Raw genomic sequence first — 20,006 nt, forward strand, 5'->3', positions numbered from 1 at the left:
GACAACATGCATGAAGAGGATGATGTGGACAAAATACTCATTTGCCTAATAATTCTGCACTCCCTGTACAGTACAGTGAAGGCTAAGTAGTTTAACAAGACGTTTTAATAACTGACCACAAAAAGGAACAGCAATGATCTAAAAACCCCAAATGCAAGTGAAATCAATCAACAACAGGTGAAGACAATTACAGCAAAGCTGGCAATCTCAAAGGAAGGAAAAACAAATGCAAACTAGAATAAGAACAACAAAAAACAAACCTTCAAAGTAAAACAGGAAGTAACCAAAAGACAAAAGGCACTAACAGGAAGTTGAAACACAAGAAGGAAGAGACAGGAAACACTGAGGGAACTGAAACTACTATTATTAATTATGATCAAGACATGAACCAAAACACAAGGACACAAAAACCCAGGACCATGACAAAAGTTCTTCAATGTAAAGAAACACCAAGAGGAACGTCATTAGTGGGAGCTAATTAGGTTAATTAGGAAGATGGTTAGGAGGAAAACGAGTGGCCCAGATTGGCTTTAAGAATTATGGACAGGGAGGGGTTCAACAGCTTCATAATAACATCTTGCAAAGTAAAATTACAAAGAATTTGAGGAGATGATCATCTAACGCACATAATCTCATTAAAAGATTAAGAGAAACCAGAAAATATCACTGGGTAGAAATTGCTTCACAGGCTTACAGAGACTTCAGTAAGTCACTGCCAGCGGACACAGTTTGTTGCTGAGAAGTCTGCCATGTTAAGAAAGTAACCGTGTGCACTCGTGCACATAATACATGCTGTATCAAAAAGATTCATCTGATTTCAAAAGGCTTTTTTTTTCAAGTAATGGACATAGAAGTGCAAAGATTTCAAGATGTGTCTTCATCTCCATACCTCGCGGGGCAGCTCTGAGAGGAAGTTCTCATCGGCAGCGAAGGTTCTCAGGCTGTGCAGGTAGCCGATGGTGGGAGGCAGCGACTCCAACTCATTACAACTACAGTCCAACTCCTCCAGTAGAGACAGACTGAGTGGAAGGAACAAAGGCAGGAAGGAAGAGGCAGAGAGAGCATGACAGAGATAGAAAGGAAATCATTCTGCAGGCAACACAATCTCTTCTGTAACATTAAATTACTCAGACATGAAAGAATAAGAATTGCAGTATTCGTTATTCCTACAGCTGTCAACACATCATGTGATAAGACTGAAACAAGGAATGAATGGATGGGGGGTGGGGAGTACTGTATATGTATCCAAAGCCTGATATATATTTTTTGTTTGAGCAATAGAGTACTATTGTTGTCCAACACACACATCATTAAATGAGCCTCATCATTTAACTTGGTGACACGTCAGCCTCACACACTATCACGATAAATTAAAAGTGTATTAAAATAGTGTGTTACCTCACTTAAATGAACATTTGTACAGAAGGTATATCTCTGAGGCATTTACACACAAAATGTTTTCAAAGTTTTTTGCTTAGGTTTGTGCTGGAGTAAGCTCCACAGACATGTTTACCTAGTTTCAGACTTTTCATGGGATTTGTTGACAGCAACAAACACGACGACTGTCAGCTGCCACATCTTTAAACGTGTTATGATGAAAAGGAAAATTTGCACCAGTTAATAAGTGGCGAGTGTTGAGAGAGAGGGAAAAGATCAACACATTGAAGAATCCATCAATCAATAAATGACTTAATATGAATTTGGCCTCATTTGATGGCCACCCATCTCATCCCCTTTGGGTATCTTAAAATTCTTCAACCTGGATCTCAATTTCTCCACTCCACTCAGTTATTCAGCAAGATCCACAGCAGGCCCACTACAGGACACTATGACCGCCCCCTTTGACTGCCATCATTGTCCTAGCATCACGCTAACAGCAGGCTAATGCTAATGAGACAACAATTTTACATTAATGTACTGTCACTGTTAACATTGCATTAGTCTGCTATTATTATTCCCGATAGACCGGACCATCTGGGCCACCATACGGTCTGACAGGAAGGAAAAGGATAGGAGAGGAGACAAGAGGAGAAAAGAGGAAAGGACTTTCACACCCCACATTTAACTTCAAGTTTTTTTCTTTTAGCGTTGCTTGTGTTCCCAATCACAAGATTATAATCCTCCTTTTCCAAGGACAAAAAAAGAAAAAAAACCTCAGTTCCCTCTGGTTTAAATACTCAAGATGCACATTCATAGAAGCATTAGTCATGAGCAAACAAGTTAAGATGCGTAGTAAAAATATAAAAGGATACACTCACCAATCACTTTATTGCGTATACCTGTTCAACTGCTTGTTAACGCAAATATTGCAGTTACTATGCAAATATAATCAGTGCATTTTGGCATATAGACATAGTCAAAACGCACTGCTGCCCAAACCGAGCATCAGAATGGGGAAGAAAGGTGATTTATGGAATTTGAAAATGGCGTGGTTATTGGTGCAGGACAGAAACTTTAGAAACTGCTGATCTACAGGGGTTTTCCCAAGCAACCATCACTAGGGTTGACAAAAATCATCCAAATTCAAGGAAATATCCAGCAAGTGGCAGTTCTCTTGGTGAAAATGCCTTATTGATGTCGGTGGTCAGAGGAGAATGGCTGGGCTGCTCCGAGCTGATAGGAAGGAGTCAAATAACCACTCAGTACAACCGAGGTATGAAGGGCAGATGGGCTATAGAAGCAGAAGACAACACTGAGTTCCCCTTCTGTCCACAATTTACACGAGCTCACCAAAGTTGAAGACTGGAAAAACATTGCCTGGTCTGGGGAACATTTTAATGATAATGTCAGAATAAAATTCCACTTTGTTTTGTATCAACAGTTCAGTGCCGTAGGTGTAATGATTTTTAGGCTATATTCTTGACACACTTTGGTAAACATGAAGCTGTCTGTTACTAATCTCTGAGGAATGTTTCCAGCAACTTGTTGAATCTTTACCAAATGTGAAGGCAGTCAAAAGGGGACTCAACTAGCAAGGTGTACCTAATAAAGTGACCAGTGAGTGTACACTGCCATGATGGCACCTTTCTTATGTCTAATGTAGCAGAGGCTTTAAACATTTTAAGACTTTAATAAGCAAAACAATAACAGTACTAGTACCAGCAGCAGTATTCATTCTATTTATTTATGTTCTATGTGGATTCGACACATATCCAGTAAAGTCTATATGCAGTATTTATTCTACATGGAAACTGAAACATTGGGAAGGGATCACATTCATCATTAGTAAGAAACACTTTAAAAACTAAAGGTAAGAAAAGGACCTTTTAAGGGGAATTAATGGATCTACAGCACTACTTATTGAAGCTAAAACCTGGGACCTGTCCAGGAAGACAAAATGTTTCCAGTGCGCTCAGATACAAATCTTGCAAAAGTGTAATGATAATGTTAAACATGGCATCTGCACATGTTTATGCATAAAGCCACATGGAAAAAAGTATCGATTTAACGTGTAAAAACAAACAAACAAACCAAAAAACCCAACAGAATCAAATTATTCCCATCCAAACTGATGTAGTTTAATATCACTCGAATTTTGGGCCATGTTTGGACTGCATTCGTCAAAAATTTACCAGCTCATAACTTCTAACTAATCTCTAAATATAGAGAGAGAGATGAAAGAAAAGCACTTTAAGTGGAATTTAAAAAAAAACAAAAACAAAAATCTTCTGCCTAATTTAATAAATGCTCATATTTTCCCAAAACAAATAATGGAATTACTGCCACCAAATCTGGACTGTGATGGATAATAATGAGAATGTAATCACATTACTGTAATCATTTTTACATGCAATCATTTCCATCTGAACGCTGCAGATTTTTACTGGTATGCTACTTTTTCAGTGAGAGTCTTACTCAAACGTTACGTCCAAATGTCCCAACAAGAAGAAAATGCAAAGTCGTGTTTATGTTTGCATGTAATTCATGTATTAATGTGAAGATCTTTCCCACATGGACAGCATGTGGCAGCAAGCATGAATTCTTGTATCTGTAACACAGCTGAACATTTGTCTGTCTCTGAACACACCCCCGGATCCAGGAGGCTAATGTTACTCACCCTTGCTTGGGCTTCGGACTAACGCCGCGGCAATGCAGCAAATACAACACACAGAACCCCCCCCCAGTCATCAGCCAGCATAACAACACAGCAGCTAACAGCAGTAAACAAGGAAAACAACAACCCACCAACGATACATGTCACCTGTGGAGATCATCTAAAATGACAGCAGGTTCTGCTGAAGGAGCTTTTAAAGTTTTTTGAAGAAAAAAAAGTATACACTATAAAAGTATAGATGTGTATTTGGCTTTGATGGAGTGTGTGTGCATTTTTCTTACCTCCCAATGGTGTTAGGCAGTGAGGTTAGCTGGTTGTCATCTACCTTTAGTGTTGTCAGCTTCTTTAACATTCCTGCAAACACACACACATGCAAAATTACTCTGTTCCTAGAGCAGGGGCCTCAAACCTGTGGCTCAGGTGCTGCAGTACATTCATCTCCACTTGCTCCCTGTGGTTGTTAGAAAAAGAAGATGAATATGGAAATAAACAGGAGTTTAAAAAAACGTATGAGTGTCTCTGGACTGTGGGAGGATTTCCGAGTATCTGCAGAGAACCAAGACACAACCATGACATACAAACTCCACACAGAAACACCTCAACCGTTGGTGTACAGTGACTCTTTACACCAGGGGTAGGCAACTCCAGGCCTCGAGTGCCGGTGTCCAAATGTCAAATGATTAGTTCATTACCAGGCCTCTGGAGAACTTCGAGACATGCTGAGGAGGTCATTTAGCAATTTGGATCAGTTGTGTTGGATCAAGGACACATCTAAAACCTGCAGGACACTGGCACTTGAGGCCTGGAGTTGCCACCCCTGCTTTACATTATCTACAGACTGTGAAAAGCTGACCCTGAATCCTGGCTACACATGAAAAACAGCCAAGCAATGCCACAATCAAAAACAACTGGGGTTTAATGTTTCCAGCGTTTCTTATCGTAACTGCAAATATCTCTGAAAACAATGACCAATTTACTGAACAGTTTCTGATGCTTAGGTTGCAGGTAAACAAGGCACTATTTAGCTCCAAATTCTCTTTCAGCAAACCTCTTGGCAATGAATGGAAAAACACCCCAGTCAGCACAGTCACACACACCTAGGAATTCAAACTACAGCACAGTGATAATGTGTGGCATTTATCGGTAGTGTCAATATGCTTGCAATATTGTGTTAATATAGGGATGGCAATGTCACTATTTTATTAAATAAAATAAAAATACTCTGGGAATATTATGAACAAGAGGGCTCATCGCATGCACCACCATCATGAGATTTTCCAGATTTCCCTAAATCAGCTCTACCGAACTGAAATCAGCTGATTGCAGCTCAAACACACAGGAAGACAAAACATGTTTGTTTGAGGCTTTTTTTCTTTCTATCCGCCTGAAGCTTAGATAAGTGAAGAACCTTTGTCACGACAGTAACAATATAATCATAATTGTATTGTAATTACTGAATGTAATGTATGAATGTAAAAATGTAAAAATGTAATGTGATTAACACGTTACCCCCAACAGTGGCCTTACGGTAGGGTTTGGGAGGTTTTCGTGTCGGTATGCTTGACAATCTCATTTTATGGCAAAAAAATAACTAAAGTGAGATAACTTTAGTCTTGTTGACAAAGTTTAACTCTGATGACAGTTGAAACAATATGATAAATTGAGGTATGGTTTTGCAATACTTGGCATATTGTACAATGTTACTATAGTATCAAAGTATTGATATAATATATTATGGGGTGCCTAGTGATTCCCACCTCTAACAGCCAGCTACCCTCAGTGCTGCTGGTGACTTTTCTGCCTTTTGCCTGTGGCAATAACGCTGTGTGGATAATCATCGCTAAATAAAAATATGCTAAAATATCCAATATTTTATTTAAATATGTGCTGCTGCCCTACTGGTATATACTTAAAATGAAGCTAACAAATTTCCATTTGCTTTCATTACTTTTAAAGTCATTAGGCTACTCAGAGTCTTTGTTTATGTTTGGAAAATGACAGAATTTAGGCTAGCTGTTTCTCTCTGTTTTCAGCATTTATGCAACTTAGCTAACAATGTTAGCTTTACTTATCAAATCTTAAATTGGCCTCCACAAAAGCACAACAGAATGACCAGTTTGGTAAAAGTATAAAGTAGGTAACATTTTCTGAATGACTCATAGTGTTTTTGTGTGCGTTTGCGTGTCCATATGTGTATACCTATAGAGTCAGGAAGGTGCTGCAGCATGTTAGAGGATAGCAGCAGGTCTTCCAAAGCCTCGCAGCCCGAAATGTCCGCGTCCAATGTCTCGATACGATTCTTAGCCAAGTCCAAGTACCGCAACTGACGAAGCTTCCCTATTGACTATTGTGCGGGGAGAAAAGAACAGAGTAAAGACGAATAAGCAGAAATCGGAAAAAAGCATAGACATGTTCAACTGTATATGCTCACATGAAGCTTTTTGTCCCAACTTCTGCTCACCCCTGGTATAGTCTGCAGAGAGTTATTATCAAGCCATAGCTCCTTCAGATTGTGGATCTGTTCCAACACCTCCGGCTGACATGCGAAAAGAAAAACCGACATTTTCACTGAACACACGCTATAAATTATACATTTAGACTTCGCATTTATATTGAGACTACTAATTATGTACAGGTGCAGCCTTTCTTTTCTGCAGTTCATTTACAGATAACACTTTTGGTTGTGTTACTTTATTGTTTAGTAGCTTAAACATACTGTATAGTTCAACCTTTTATGTTTCTGCTTCTCTTAATTTTCCATGTCCACATTTGCTAATTTCATTTCTAAAACATGCCATAGCTGGTCTCACCACTTCAGAAAATTCATTGCTACCCAGATCCAGCCTCTCGAGCTGTGTCAGTCTGTGGATGGACCTGAGAGGAAAGAATCCACTGATTAGTACAGGTTTGCCATTTTGTACATAAATTTAAAATTGTACGCACCAAAGACCTCACAGCACACATTTAAAATTTTAAATACTTCATCTGAATTTGGACACAGTGAATTCTTACGCTGTGACTTCTGACAAACTTACTCAGTTTGTTAGAAGTTTTGAGCCCATGCAAACCCCTGTACTGCGGTGACTTTAGCATGTAGCATACGTATACAGCAGAATTTACTGTTTAGCACAGGCAGAGAACATTTGGCAAGTTTTTCATAGGCACAACCCACATATTGAACTATGCTCTTTAACCCACAGATGCATTTTCCTTACAAATGTGGATCCTTTAAAGGGGAAACTAGCAGGCTTTCCAGTCATATAAGATATATTTCCAAGACGCATTTTTACAACAAAGACATAATCAACTGAACACAAATTTCATTAGCTTTTGTGATTAAGTTTAGCAATTGCATTGGTAGAGTAACTGGCATTAATATTACCACTTTTCACAAGACACTGTTACTGAAATCACTGTTAATCTCCAAGTGCTGTACAAGGTTATTGAGTCTAGAAGCAGTTTGTAGTGGAGCTGTCCTCTGTGGTGATGGTGAGGATAAAGTCAGCTACATAACATTAAACCGCAAACATTTAAAACAGTTATGAGTGACACACTGATGTTATATCAGGCTTCGTCAGTATTTGAAAACAGCTGCAGAGATAAATACAGTTTTTATCCGGGGATCTGGAAATGCAATCGCACACTCAGGAACACATGAGACTAAATGTTTCTCTCGCTCTCTCACACACACACACACACACACACACACACATACACACACACACACACACACACACACATGGCAGTTTGCCTCACTTTGGCATTGTTTTCAGGTGGTTCTCCCTCAGCTCCAGGATCCGTAGTTTGGAGAGTCTGAAAAGCCAGAAGGCACATGAAACTTAATTCAATGCAATAACAATCTATCGACTGCAACAGCTAATGCTTGGGAAGTTACATCAGGTCAAATAAGAGAAACAAGCCCCGTTTAATTTGGTACAAAACAGTGCCAAACCCATTTTGACACTGAAAGCATTACATATGATCAACACCCACTGGTATTCATCCATTCAGAGAATACCTGCAACATATAGATTTTCATATGCTCTAGCAAACAGTAGCACACTATGACCTGCATAAAATGCTAAAATGTATAGTGATGAGGTAAAGATGGATAACTGGTTAACTGGAAACAAATTCATTAGCAAACTGTGAAGGCTAATGAACCTGTATGTGCACAAAAATAGAGACTCTGTTCACCAAAGTACTTAATCACAAGCTATCAGAAACAGTCAGTTTACCTCCCAAAGTTAGCAGGCAGATACTCCAGGAAGGCATCGTTTAAAAAGAGCTGGGTCAGATTCAGGAGCTGCGTAAAACCATCTGGGAGTCTGGGAAAGAAAGACAGAAAGAAATTGTGCAAAACAAGAAAGATGAAAAAGGTGTGCGTCCTTGAACGGCCTCAGTGGAACAAGACACAGACAAAGTTCCCATAACAACCCCTGCAGAAACAGCTAACTGCTGTTAGCCTGCGGATGACTCATCTGCTGCGTGCACACGCTCCCTCACACACACACAGTGACACACACACACACACAAAGCATGGGAAACCTGCAGGATACTGTGTGGTTGACTCTAGTTTTGCTTCGTGGCATTAATACACCGATAAGAAAACAGCAATTACAAGTGTAACACCTGATGCTCAAAGTATAATGATAAACAACACCAGCGCTCTACTGAAATACTTCTGCTGCAGGCCAATACTGATTCTACGGGATATGAATACAAAAGCATGGCTGTACAGGGTTTATGGATGCAGCCAATTATTATAAAATATTCAGCCTCTCTGGTGCTACATAAATATGAATATGTAAAAGCAGGGTGACCTGTAAAAGTGTGAAACGCTGCAATCAAACAAACTTGAACCACGCTTTCCTTTCTTCAACTGAAATTTGCTTCCTAAATATACCCAAGCCAAAGTGAACGTCTTAGAGATGTTTGTTCTTATGATGATGCAGTCAGCGTTTTCACCGTGGTTGTTATCCAGAGGCTGCGTGCTTGCAGTAATTAGATGCACAATGTTCAATTTTTCAACCTAGCTTGTAAACATTAAGGTTGACAGCCATCAAACCAGAGACTGAAGTAATGTGTAACAGGTTCAGCTGTGCAGTAATGTGCAGAGTGTACAGTTTGTGTCTTACTTGGTGATGGGGTTGACACTGGCTTCCACCACAGACAAGCCTTTACAGCATTTTATATTGTCTGGAAACTCCTGGATTCCTGTTTGACAGGAAGAGAGTCATACATGATGTTTAGTTTCACAAAAGTCTGGACCACCTGGTTTTGTTTCTTCTTCTTCGTTGTGAAGTTTCGGTATTGCAATTATAAGGTTTCGTCCTGTTATTTTAAACCAGGGTTGTTTAGGCTGGATACCGTTTTTACTGATGTCTAGCTCTTTCAGGTTCACCAGGCTGGCGATGGTGGTGGGCAGGTTGGACAGGTCGTTATCTGGCATGCTCAGCTTCTTCAAGGCCTGGCAGTTGAAGAGTTGCTGTGGGAACACAAAGAGGGACGATAAAGGAATTATGATCTTGGCAGGAACGTCACCTGGAGGCATGAGGCACTTAATGTTTTTCAAAAAGCTAGGCCACTTTAGCAGCACTTGTCTATTAATAATGCAAATGTAATGTCTTCCCACAGGACAAAACACATTATAGATTGAAAGGAAAAGACATCTAGACAAATGTGCTCCTAAACAGAAAAATTATGCTAATAAGAAAATATATACAAAAATGAAAGAATTTGGGGGTATGTAAATGTGATAAATGCTCTAGGAATTCAGAAATACCCATGTAAAAAATATAACAAAGCAAATGGTCAAAACTAAAAGGTGATTCTTGTATACCAGATTCTAAATGAGCAGCAACACAATGGTTAAGAAAAAACGTAACTAGATAGTAAAACAGCTTCACTCAATCTTAACTCCCTGCATTTTAACAAAACTTTCAATCACTCTTGCTGCCTGCTAGAATCAATAACGGCTGCATTTAACATCCAGAGATAAGGCCAGAGTTTTAGGCCAAATAGTGAAGTATATGGGCTCAGCAAGCATATTACTCTCAATGACCAAGCTAAGCTAACCTTGACAGTTTTTCTACAGACTCACTATGGTATGAAGCCAAAAGGTGTTTCTCTTCATAAATGTATCTGATTATTATATAGCAACAATAAGGCAGCTGATAATAAGCCAGTAGAGCAATAATATTTCAAGTTTTAGCTAATATCAATTTAAAAAATAAACATTGTGCTAGCTACAGTAGCTGGGTTATAATCCTCTTGCTTGCCAATATGGCTATTTTTATATGAATGTCATCAAAGTGGGAATATTTTCATTGCTTAAATATAACAATAGTAAAGCAACTGCAATATTAGCGGTTTTGGTTGCTAAGTAAAAGCTATTATATCCTCCCGAGACCTAAGGAAACAAATATCTTTCAATGTCCTGCCTATTTGGAGCTAAAAGAGGCCACCTGAACACATGAGATATCATTGGAAAGGCCACAATGTCCTCTTCTGAGCGCAACATGACTTATTAGGGTAACGCAAATACATCAAAAGATATAGACCAAAAACAAATGTCTATTAAAGAAGACATAAAAGAATGGGCTGGTTTTCAGGAAGATATGCTAACAGCTATTGTCAAGATAAAATGACAAATTTGCATACCCTGAATTAATGTAGTCTCATATACAATACAGTCTCTCTAAACTTCTTCCCAAACTTATAGAAGAATTGAACATTGAACGTTCTTAGTGTAGTACTTGCACTTTTAGTTTTATGCAACATGACCCTCATGAATATACAGTAATTAGCCACACCAAAAAAACCCAATAGCATACAAAGTGGATTAAACTAATAATCTTATTATTTTGCAATGGCTTTTTGGAAAATTGGGTCCCTGGTCCCAAAAGGTTGATTCTGTTCATCTGGACAAAGCGTTTTCAATGCAAGAAATGTTTCGTCACTCATCTATGTGACTTTTTCACTCTAAGCTGACTGCAGGTTTCCCCAGTCTTATAAACAGTACATTGCACAATAACTGTGAGGTCAGATCATTAATATGTAATGTAACGTAATGTAATGTGTTAGTCCCCATAGGGAAATAGTTCCTCTGCATTTAACCCATTCACCCAGTGAAGCAGTGGGCAGCCACCAATGCAGTACCTCAGGGTAGCAGTTCAGTGGAGTTGAACCCCCGACCTTCCAATCATGGGGCCACCACTCTACCTACTGAGCTATCCCTGCCCTTGCAGGGATGCAAATTCTCATGACCATTGATGGACAACCACTGATCAAAGACTATTGATCATTGATCAGTACTCATGGCCATTGATCAGTGAGATCAATGGCCATGAGTACCATTCACAGAGAGTTGAGGAATGGCTGCAATCACAGCATGTAAGATGGCAAAAATGTACCCTCAGGCCCCCTCCTCGATTCAGAGATGGTCTTTCCCTTTTCACGTAAATGGCCTCCTTGACGCCCCGTTCAAACCAGTGTTCCTCCCTGTCCAGGATGCGTGCATCCTCATCATTGAAAGAGTGTCCACTGGCCTGTAGGTGTAAATAGACTGCAGAGTCCTGACCTGACGAGTTTGGTCTTCTGTGTTGTGCCATCCGCTTTGCCAGAGGTTGTTTGGTTTCCCTGATGTATAAATCCTGGAAGTCCTCCTGGCACTTAACAGCGTACATTATGTTACTCTGTTTGTGTCAGGGGACCCGATCCTTGGGGTGGACCAATTTTTGGTTCAGCGTTTTTTGGGGTGTAAAAGCCACAGAGACACGGTGTTTAGAAAAAATGCGTCTCAACTGCTCCGATACTCCTGACACGTATGGGTCACTAAGGCTTTTCGCTTAGGCAGCAGTTGTCCTTCTCTTCTGGATCAGCTGGAACTTTCTATAGGTGCCTTCCCAGCTTTGACAAAAGTCCAGCTGGGATAACCACATTTACTCAGGACCTTCTTGATGTGATGTGTTCTATGCTACTTTAAAAAGTACTAGCTAGCTGTAGTATATTGTTGCAAAACCCTCAAAACATTTGAAGAGGCAGCAGCCTCTTTCCTGCAGATCAATGTGCAAGTTTTTGGGCTGTGGGAGGTACCTAGAAAGAAACTACGGCAGCACGGGCTCCACACAGAAATAACCCTCACCACATCTAAAACCACTTCTTGCTACGTAGTGAAAGTGCTAATAACTGCACTACCGTGCCACTGTTCCCAAATCCAAACTTGATCAAACATCTGGGCTTATTCAGGATCCAAAGACTCTGCTGCCATCACTTGTAGACCAACGTCAAGTGACACATCTATGGTTTCCTTGTCCATGCCCAGACATACCAAAGCTACTTTGGAGGCATGTTGGGGGAAGAACTGACCCAATCTTAAGCAGGTGATTTTAATTCTGAAGATCATATATATTTTTGTTATTTTATTGACCAGGCAATATGTCACCTTCATTAATTCTAGGACATTCTCTTCAGTAAAAAGTACAGCACATAAGCCACAGCATATATATTCTAAAATGGACAAATCTGCTCTGAGTGGAGAGGTCACAGCAGGCCACTGTAACAGAGCCTTCTAAACAATCACACACATGTAGAAGCTGCCCAACTCACTCACATTGGAGCCAGAGACTTAATATGCATTGCTGGCACAGACATACATTGTCAAGACTGAGCAGAATGTTTTTGTGCAAGTTAAATGCGAGGTCGCACATCTCATCTCATACATCCTTATTAGACTGTCTCCATTCATGCTGGCTATATTTAGAAATCTAATTCAACATCTTTGTCATTTAAACCAGGCCAGGATATCCATAAAATGTGACGGCCCTTTAATAAGCAGCACCTGTAACTCTCCTTGAAATTTTAGAAGGGCGTTCTGCATCAGCAGTCCCCACGTGGGCTGCTTCTGTGCAGCTCCCAGTGTGAACTCATATTAATGTATCAATATTGCCCAGTAAGGGTATCGCCACAAAATAGTGAGAGGGCATTTTAAGTTAGCATCAGTGTTTCACATCCGAAATCCAAATTCGAAAAAATCATAAACAAAGCAACATGACTAATGGTCAGCATCGCATACACAACTGTACAAAAAAGGTGCAGAACTAGCTCAATAAACCTGAGTGGGTGAAGTGAAAAGGCAGTTTGTGATCCCTAATTGTTACTCAGGGTACCAGTGGATGAACAGCTATTAATTGTGAATTTGATCAACTGTCAGAAAAAGCAGATTTTAGTTTAGTAGTAAAAGCTTAATAGTAGAAGAAGAAATTTTAAAAAAGGCATAAGGATTAGTAAACCCCCCAAAAGAGGTCAGTAAAAGGAAGAAGAGTTATATCAGGAAAAAATTAACATATGACTCAGGGGTACCTTGGGTAATTCCTCAATCTGGTTGGCATCTAGGTAGAGCTCCTCCAGAGTTCTCTCAAAGCTGAAGATTTCCTTGGGGACCTGCTGCAGGCTGCAGTGGGAGTAGTCCAACACTGAGATCACTTCCTCTTCACCACGGAAACAACGGCACGGCACCAGCCGGCCAATCAGCTTCCGTTTAGTGGTCATTTCCAGACACTGCACTGAAATGGCGAGAAAAGGAGAGAACAGACATGATGTTAGAGGCCTTTAAGGTTCAGCAGCTCGTGATTTTAACAGGCTTGTTGTACCTGTTTCTTATTAATTATATTATTTTTAATTTTTAGATATTCTATATGTAATTTAAACTGTTTTCTCTTTGTTTTATATTTGTAGAACTTTGGCCAACACTGTTGGATGTAAAGTGCGTTATAAATAAAGATGCTATGCTATGCTACCTGATGGAGTTCTTCTGTGTAGAACCTTGTCAGTCTGATAGCATCATTAACAGTATATGGGCAGACTAGCGTACTAAAAGACAGGCTCTGATATAAGAAACTAGTTATACAAAGTGTTTCGATAGTGAAAAAATCGTGAGTGGGGTTTTCTATAAAACGTGGGAAACAAATTCTAAAAACTACGTGATAAAAAATGTGAGTTGCATTCATTCACAGTGACAGATTTTGCATCTTTTGATGAGTAATGAAATAAATAAATGCACAAAGAAACATTTTCACAATCCACCTACTGCAAAATTATTCATACTGTGCAGAAGGAAAAAATGTGCCTATTTGAATCTCAAGGTGCAAAAAACAATGTGTTAAACACAGTGGGATCAGATATAGGAGCTTTTCATTGTACAAATATCATCTGCAAGCCTTGCATACACTGGAGGACTGTTCATCTTATGCATAGTGAGCCCTCCACAGCCTTGCAGAGGATGAGAAACCAGTGGTGACCAAATGGTTTGCTGAGTCACGTTAGTGTGTCTTGGGATTTTGTAGCAATCATGCATTATTACTGCAATATAATTTTTAATGAATTACTGACTTGTTCTATCTGTAGGCACTCTGTAGTTCCTCATAAATACAGAAGCAAGCTGTCAAAAGTAATCAAGCCTGCTCAGACTTGATCCCACCAAATGGTGGTAATTTATACAGTGTGACACATCAAAGCCCCAATTCATGACAAGAAGAATGACAAAATATGTGACACAAAAATTTGATCACTTCCTGTTTTTTGAGAAAACTACAACTAACAACACTTTGATCCCCACCAAAAACCACCTGAGGAAAAGCGAGAACAGTATCAGCAGAAACTAAGCTTCAATAGCTTCAGTCAAGTCTGGGGTGACAAGAGTTCCTCGGTCCAAATTCATCATCAAGCTTAGTTAGCTAACAGTAACAAGCATGAAAAGAAACTAGCATTCCTTTGAGGCTGAAACCAGAAACGTTTGATGGACTGTGTAAAAGTCTCATAAATGGTGAGGCAAGTCCATATTGGTGTCTTTTGCTACAGAAAAAATAATGCAAGTGTACCAGATGATAACAGATGCTGCAAATACACATAGCACCCTCATCTGACCATGGAAAGAAGGGAAGATATCGACTGATAAAGAGAGAGGGGTGAGCAACCTTTACTTTCAACAGAGTAATTTCTGAAATGTTTGCCCTTCTCAACCTTCAAATCAATGCAAAGCCAGTGAAGGGCATTAGACACTAGCTTAGGCTTCAAATGCTGTAGTTCAATTTAATTCAGTTTAATTTATACAGTGACAAATCACAACAACAGTGCTTCATAATGTAAGGTAGACCCTACAGTAATAAATACAGAGAAAACTCCAACAATCATATGACCCCCTAAGGGCAAGCACTTTGGCGACATTGGGACGGAAAAACTCCCTTTTAACAGGAAGAAGCCTCCAGCAGAACCAGGCTCAGGGAGGGGCGGGGCCATCTGCAGTGACCGATTGGGGTGAGAGAAGGAAGACAGGATAAAGACATGCCGTGGAAGAGAGCCAGAGAATAATAACAACTATGATTCAGTGCAGAGAGGTCTATTAACACATAGTGAGTTAGAAAGGTGACTAAAGAGGAAATACTCAATGCATCATGGGATTCCCCAAGCAGTCTACACCTACTGCAGCATAACTAAGAGAGTTATGCTGCATTAGTTATGCTGGGCTTAAGGGCCTAATCCTAAAGGTAGAGATAGGGTCTTCCAGACACAGGATGTGTGTGGTATGGTTCATGGTTTTTCTATAAAAATACTGGACACAAAACATTATTTTTACTTGTGAAAACATAAACAATATCAGATTTTGTTATCTATTCATAATTTGGTTAGTGGTATACAACATTAATAATAAGATAAGATAATCTTGATGTCCAAAATTAGTGAGCTGATCCTTTTAAATCTAAACCATAGTTCAAAATCAGCATACAAAGTATTTTAATCTGCACGTACCAAATCGTTCTGTTGGCTCGAGCCTCTCTGTGTGGTGTCAAGTTTGAACGTTCTCCTCATCCTGACTCTTAATTGAGTTTGTGTAAATGTGAGTGTGGCTGACTGACAACCCTGTGAGAGACAAAAATAAAGTAGTCTACCAAAAAATATGAACGCAGTGATCTAAAATAGCTGAATGATTATTTGAGCTTTTTCTTACACTGAATTTGAATGAACTACTGCTGTACTCAGATTTGAGTCCATGGTCAAGTACAGGAATCAGTGCCCACATCCTTTTGAAATAGACCGACTCTGAGCCAGATCAGACATGGACACTGCTAAAGGTTTGCTCTTACAGTAAAATTAAACTAATGTGGGTATTGACACTAAGTGTCCCCGTCCAACCAAACCAAAACTGCAGGTGAAGTCGTATTATAAGTGACTTTAAAGAACGATATCATTTACACTAGCACCACATTTTTGTGAAGTGAGACATATTAACTTCACGTAAACTTTGACATTTTTGCATAGATTAAGGAATGTGGATTTTCCTGCTGTGGATAGGAGAAAAAAACTGCACCAATGTAAAAGACCATGTGTACGGTGGCCCTGTGAGTTCAAATGCACTGAAATAGAAAAAGGCTGCAAAAACAACAGAAGAACAGAAAAAATAATGCAGTAAAAGTTCACAAAGAAGAACGAGAGAAGTGTTTTGGGGAGACAAAACAGAAAACGGCTAAAAGCAAACAAATGTTTACAATATTATATGAATTATGTGATTAAAACACACATTACCTTGCATCTTTTTCTGAATCCTTTTCAAGTATGTCTCAGTAAATTCTTTTACATGTTTTGGTTTCTGTCACTTCCACAACTTTTCCATCTTACCTAAAAATCCATCAGCTGTGTTTTGTGAGTTTTGTTTTTTTCCCCTTCCATTCTGTTTTTTTCAACTTTTATTCAGACCTTTATGTTTTGTTTTTGTTTTGTGTTTTAATTCAACCATGTTGAACAGCCACTGTACATATTGGATATGTGAAGATTGTTCCAAGGTAGAGAAAAATGTGAAATTATACTTTAGGTCACAGGTGTTGAAGGACCCACATTAGTTTAAAAGCTTCACATGACTGTCAGGCAGATGTAAAACTCACATGGCAGATGGGTATCACAGTGATCCCCCGCCAACCAGCAGTTACCCAGTTCACAGCAGGCTGAGGCTCGGCTCGCTTTGTCTCACACACACACACACACACACACACACACACACACACACACACACACACACACACACACACACACACGGTCTTTTCAAACAACAAGCCAGAGCCATATAATTAGACCGAATCCTTTGTAATTCTGCGACAACATCACTCCATTACACAACTCCATTTAAAAAGCTTGTGGCTGAATGGCATAAGTAGGCTAACCATGGTTATTAAAGTCCTTGAGTGAGGACTCATCATTCAGCTTTATCATTGCAAACCCACTCGCTCGCTGCGCTCAATCTATTGACAAATAAAGACATTTTAACGCCAGCCCTTTCAAACGGAACAAAGAGCGAGTTTTCAGTGATTGGACTTCAATTTCCTGCTTGATCTTCAACTGCCATCGAGCACAACAGCAACTGGATGCGATGAGAAGCTGCACAGCGGCATGAAAAGAAAGAGATGAGGAAACTAAAGAGAGAACGTGAAAATAAGAAGGTGTAGAGAGCAGTGAGAGGAACACCAGGAGGCTCAGAGATAAGACCTGCAGCTTTATCTGGCTATAAACACACACATGTCCAGCACAGTGAGACCAGATGAATTCAGACGATAGAGAGAGTAATCTTGAACATTGCGAGTACACTGTGTTATCTGCTCTAGCTTTTTGCAAGCCACTGAAATCAGATAAAAAGGTCGCAGATCCTGCAGGACTGTTTATCTAAAAGGACTGGACCATTAAAATCAATGCATCCTTATCCACAGTCATGCTCAGTGCAGGTGTAATGAGGCCAGCTGACATTTACTGTTTGCCTATTCTATGTGTAAACCCGGCAGTCAGTGCTTCTCACGATGCTGTTTGGCGGCGGCTTGTCTGTGTATTATTTTTTACCACAGATACTCGGCCACTTCAGTAGTTACACCTGCCTTAATTATTTGTGAAATAGATTCAATAAAATGCTTGAAACATTCCTCAAAGATCTTTGTCCATGTTGATATGATAGCATGTCATATTTGCTGCAGATTTATCAGCTGCACATGCACAGTGTGAATATGCTGTTACACCACATCCAAAACGTGCTCTACTGGATTAAAATCAGGGCCATCGGAGGCCATTGGAGCCTAAACTGGGCTTTGTGACATGGCATGTTAGCTTGCCGGAAGAATCCATTAGAAGTTGGCTACACTGTGGTTGTAAAGAGATGGACATGGTCAGCAACAATACTCAGGTAGGTTGTGGTGTTTAAACAAGGCTCAGTTGGCACTAATGGGCCCAAAGTACAACGAAAAAATATCTTCCACACTATTACACCACTATCATCCTGAAATATCGATACAAGGCCAGATGGATCCATGCTTTACTGCTTTGCAGTTTCTGAAATGTACCGAGAACTTTACCACATTCAAAGTCACTAAAATTACTTTTCTTCCCACATTCAACATTTCTGAATGCAAGCAGTTGCTGCCATGTGACTGGCTAATTTGTGTTAATTAGGTGTACCTAATAAAGTGGCTGGAGAGTGTAGTTTTAAAGCAAATAGCGTGGATGCTATTAAGAAAGTGTAAGAAGTTTTAACCTAATGTTTTCTTATATATTTTTTAAATATATAACTAACTACGTCACTTTGGAGACTTTGAAGAAATTGATGTGTTAATTACACTACTGTGACATAAACTGTATAATCAATATAATCATGATGTACACTGCATATTATGGAATATTAATGCTATATCTCTTCTAGATATGAGAACTGTAAACCATGCTAACATCAGATGTCTACCTTTTATTGAAAGTATTACAGTGCAGGACTGCGCGGCACTATTCAGTTCAATTCAATTCAGTTTTACTTATAGTGCTAAATCACAACAACTGCTTTAAGGTGCTTTATATTGTAAGGTAAAGATCCTATAACAATACAAAGAAAACAAGAAAACCCAAGCAACAATATGATCCCCTTTGAGCATGCACTTTGGCGACAGTGGGGAGGAAAACCTTCCTTTAAACAGGAAAAACACCTCTGCAGGAAGCAGGCTCAGGGAGGGGCAGCAACCTGTCATGACTGGTTGGGGTAAGGGGAGGAAAACAGGTCAAAGACAGGCTGAAAAGAGCCAGAGATGAATAATAACTACTGATTAAAAGCAGAGTGGTGTATAAACATATAGCGAGTGAAAAAGAAACACTGATGGGAAGCCCCAAGCAGCCCAGACCTATTGCAGTGTAACTAAGGGAGGATTCAGGGTCACCTGATCCAACCCTAACTACCAAATAAACTACCAAAAAGACTCTCTATCAAATATATTAAAGAAAACACATACAGATGTATTGCTTTGCTTTTTTTCATAGCTACACAACTACACTGATGTGATCCATATTTCCTGATTTCTAAGAAAGGGCCTGACTTGGAAACAATGTGCCCTCTGGTCATCTGCTTTATAATTAAGTTCCCCAATCAAACCACAACCATTTTGGCTGGGACTTAACATTGCTGTCCCAACAGCATTTTCTCAGAAACATTTAATGTTAACAGTATCCGGGCCTGGAGCAAACTACACCACAGGTCAATACATCCTGCTGCTCTTTACAATCTTTATTAGATTCTCTGCAATATAAAGATGCCTAAACAAAGAGGTAACACACTACATGTGTCCACGCTCAGCTTGCTAGAACATCAGCTTGCTAGTGTGGCTGTCTGAGCACAGGCGGCAGAAGTCAGCTGACACACTCCATCGTGGTTACACAGCACTAAGGATCTTCTCAGTGGCTGAGTAAGAAGGCAGGCGGACTGCTTGTTGGGCTTAAAAATACATAATTAGCAAACATGCAAAATCAGTTTCAGTGTCTACAGCATCCTCGAATCATTAAGCCAGATGGCCCAGTATTATGTTCCAAAGAAACCAGTAACACTAACCACAGGTGACGTGACCCACAAATCAGAGTTTGTTAAAACTCATTTTCCATCTAT

General features: G+C 39.7%; 1 protein-coding gene across 1 annotated transcript in view; it reads right to left on the reverse strand.

Annotated features, from left to right (window-relative positions):
• lrrc7 (leucine rich repeat containing 7) overlaps positions 1-20,006 on the reverse strand; it is an 81,742-nt gene that overhangs the window by 34,245 nt on the left and 27,491 nt on the right. The window contains exons 2-11 of the mRNA XM_013911795.1: positions 13,418-13,620; positions 9,425-9,542; positions 9,193-9,271; positions 8,293-8,382; positions 7,811-7,867; positions 6,865-6,928; positions 6,516-6,590; positions 6,254-6,398; positions 4,336-4,408; positions 890-1,019 (exon numbers count right to left, since the gene is read on the reverse strand). Of these exons, the coding sequence (XP_013767249.1) occupies positions 890-1,019; positions 4,336-4,408; positions 6,254-6,398; positions 6,516-6,590; positions 6,865-6,928; positions 7,811-7,867; positions 8,293-8,382; positions 9,193-9,271; positions 9,425-9,542; positions 13,418-13,620 (1,034 nt within the window). The remainder of the gene's footprint in view (positions 1-889; positions 1,020-4,335; positions 4,409-6,253; positions 6,399-6,515; positions 6,591-6,864; positions 6,929-7,810; positions 7,868-8,292; positions 8,383-9,192; positions 9,272-9,424; positions 9,543-13,417; positions 13,621-20,006) is intronic.

Source organism: Pundamilia nyererei, unplaced genomic scaffold (genome assembly GCF_000239375.1).
Source record: "Pundamilia nyererei isolate P.nyererei 1_Seehausen unplaced genomic scaffold, PunNye1.0 scaffold00072, whole genome shotgun sequence".
In the NCBI taxonomy this organism is placed as follows: Eukaryota; Metazoa; Chordata; class Actinopteri; order Cichliformes; family Cichlidae; genus Pundamilia; species Pundamilia nyererei.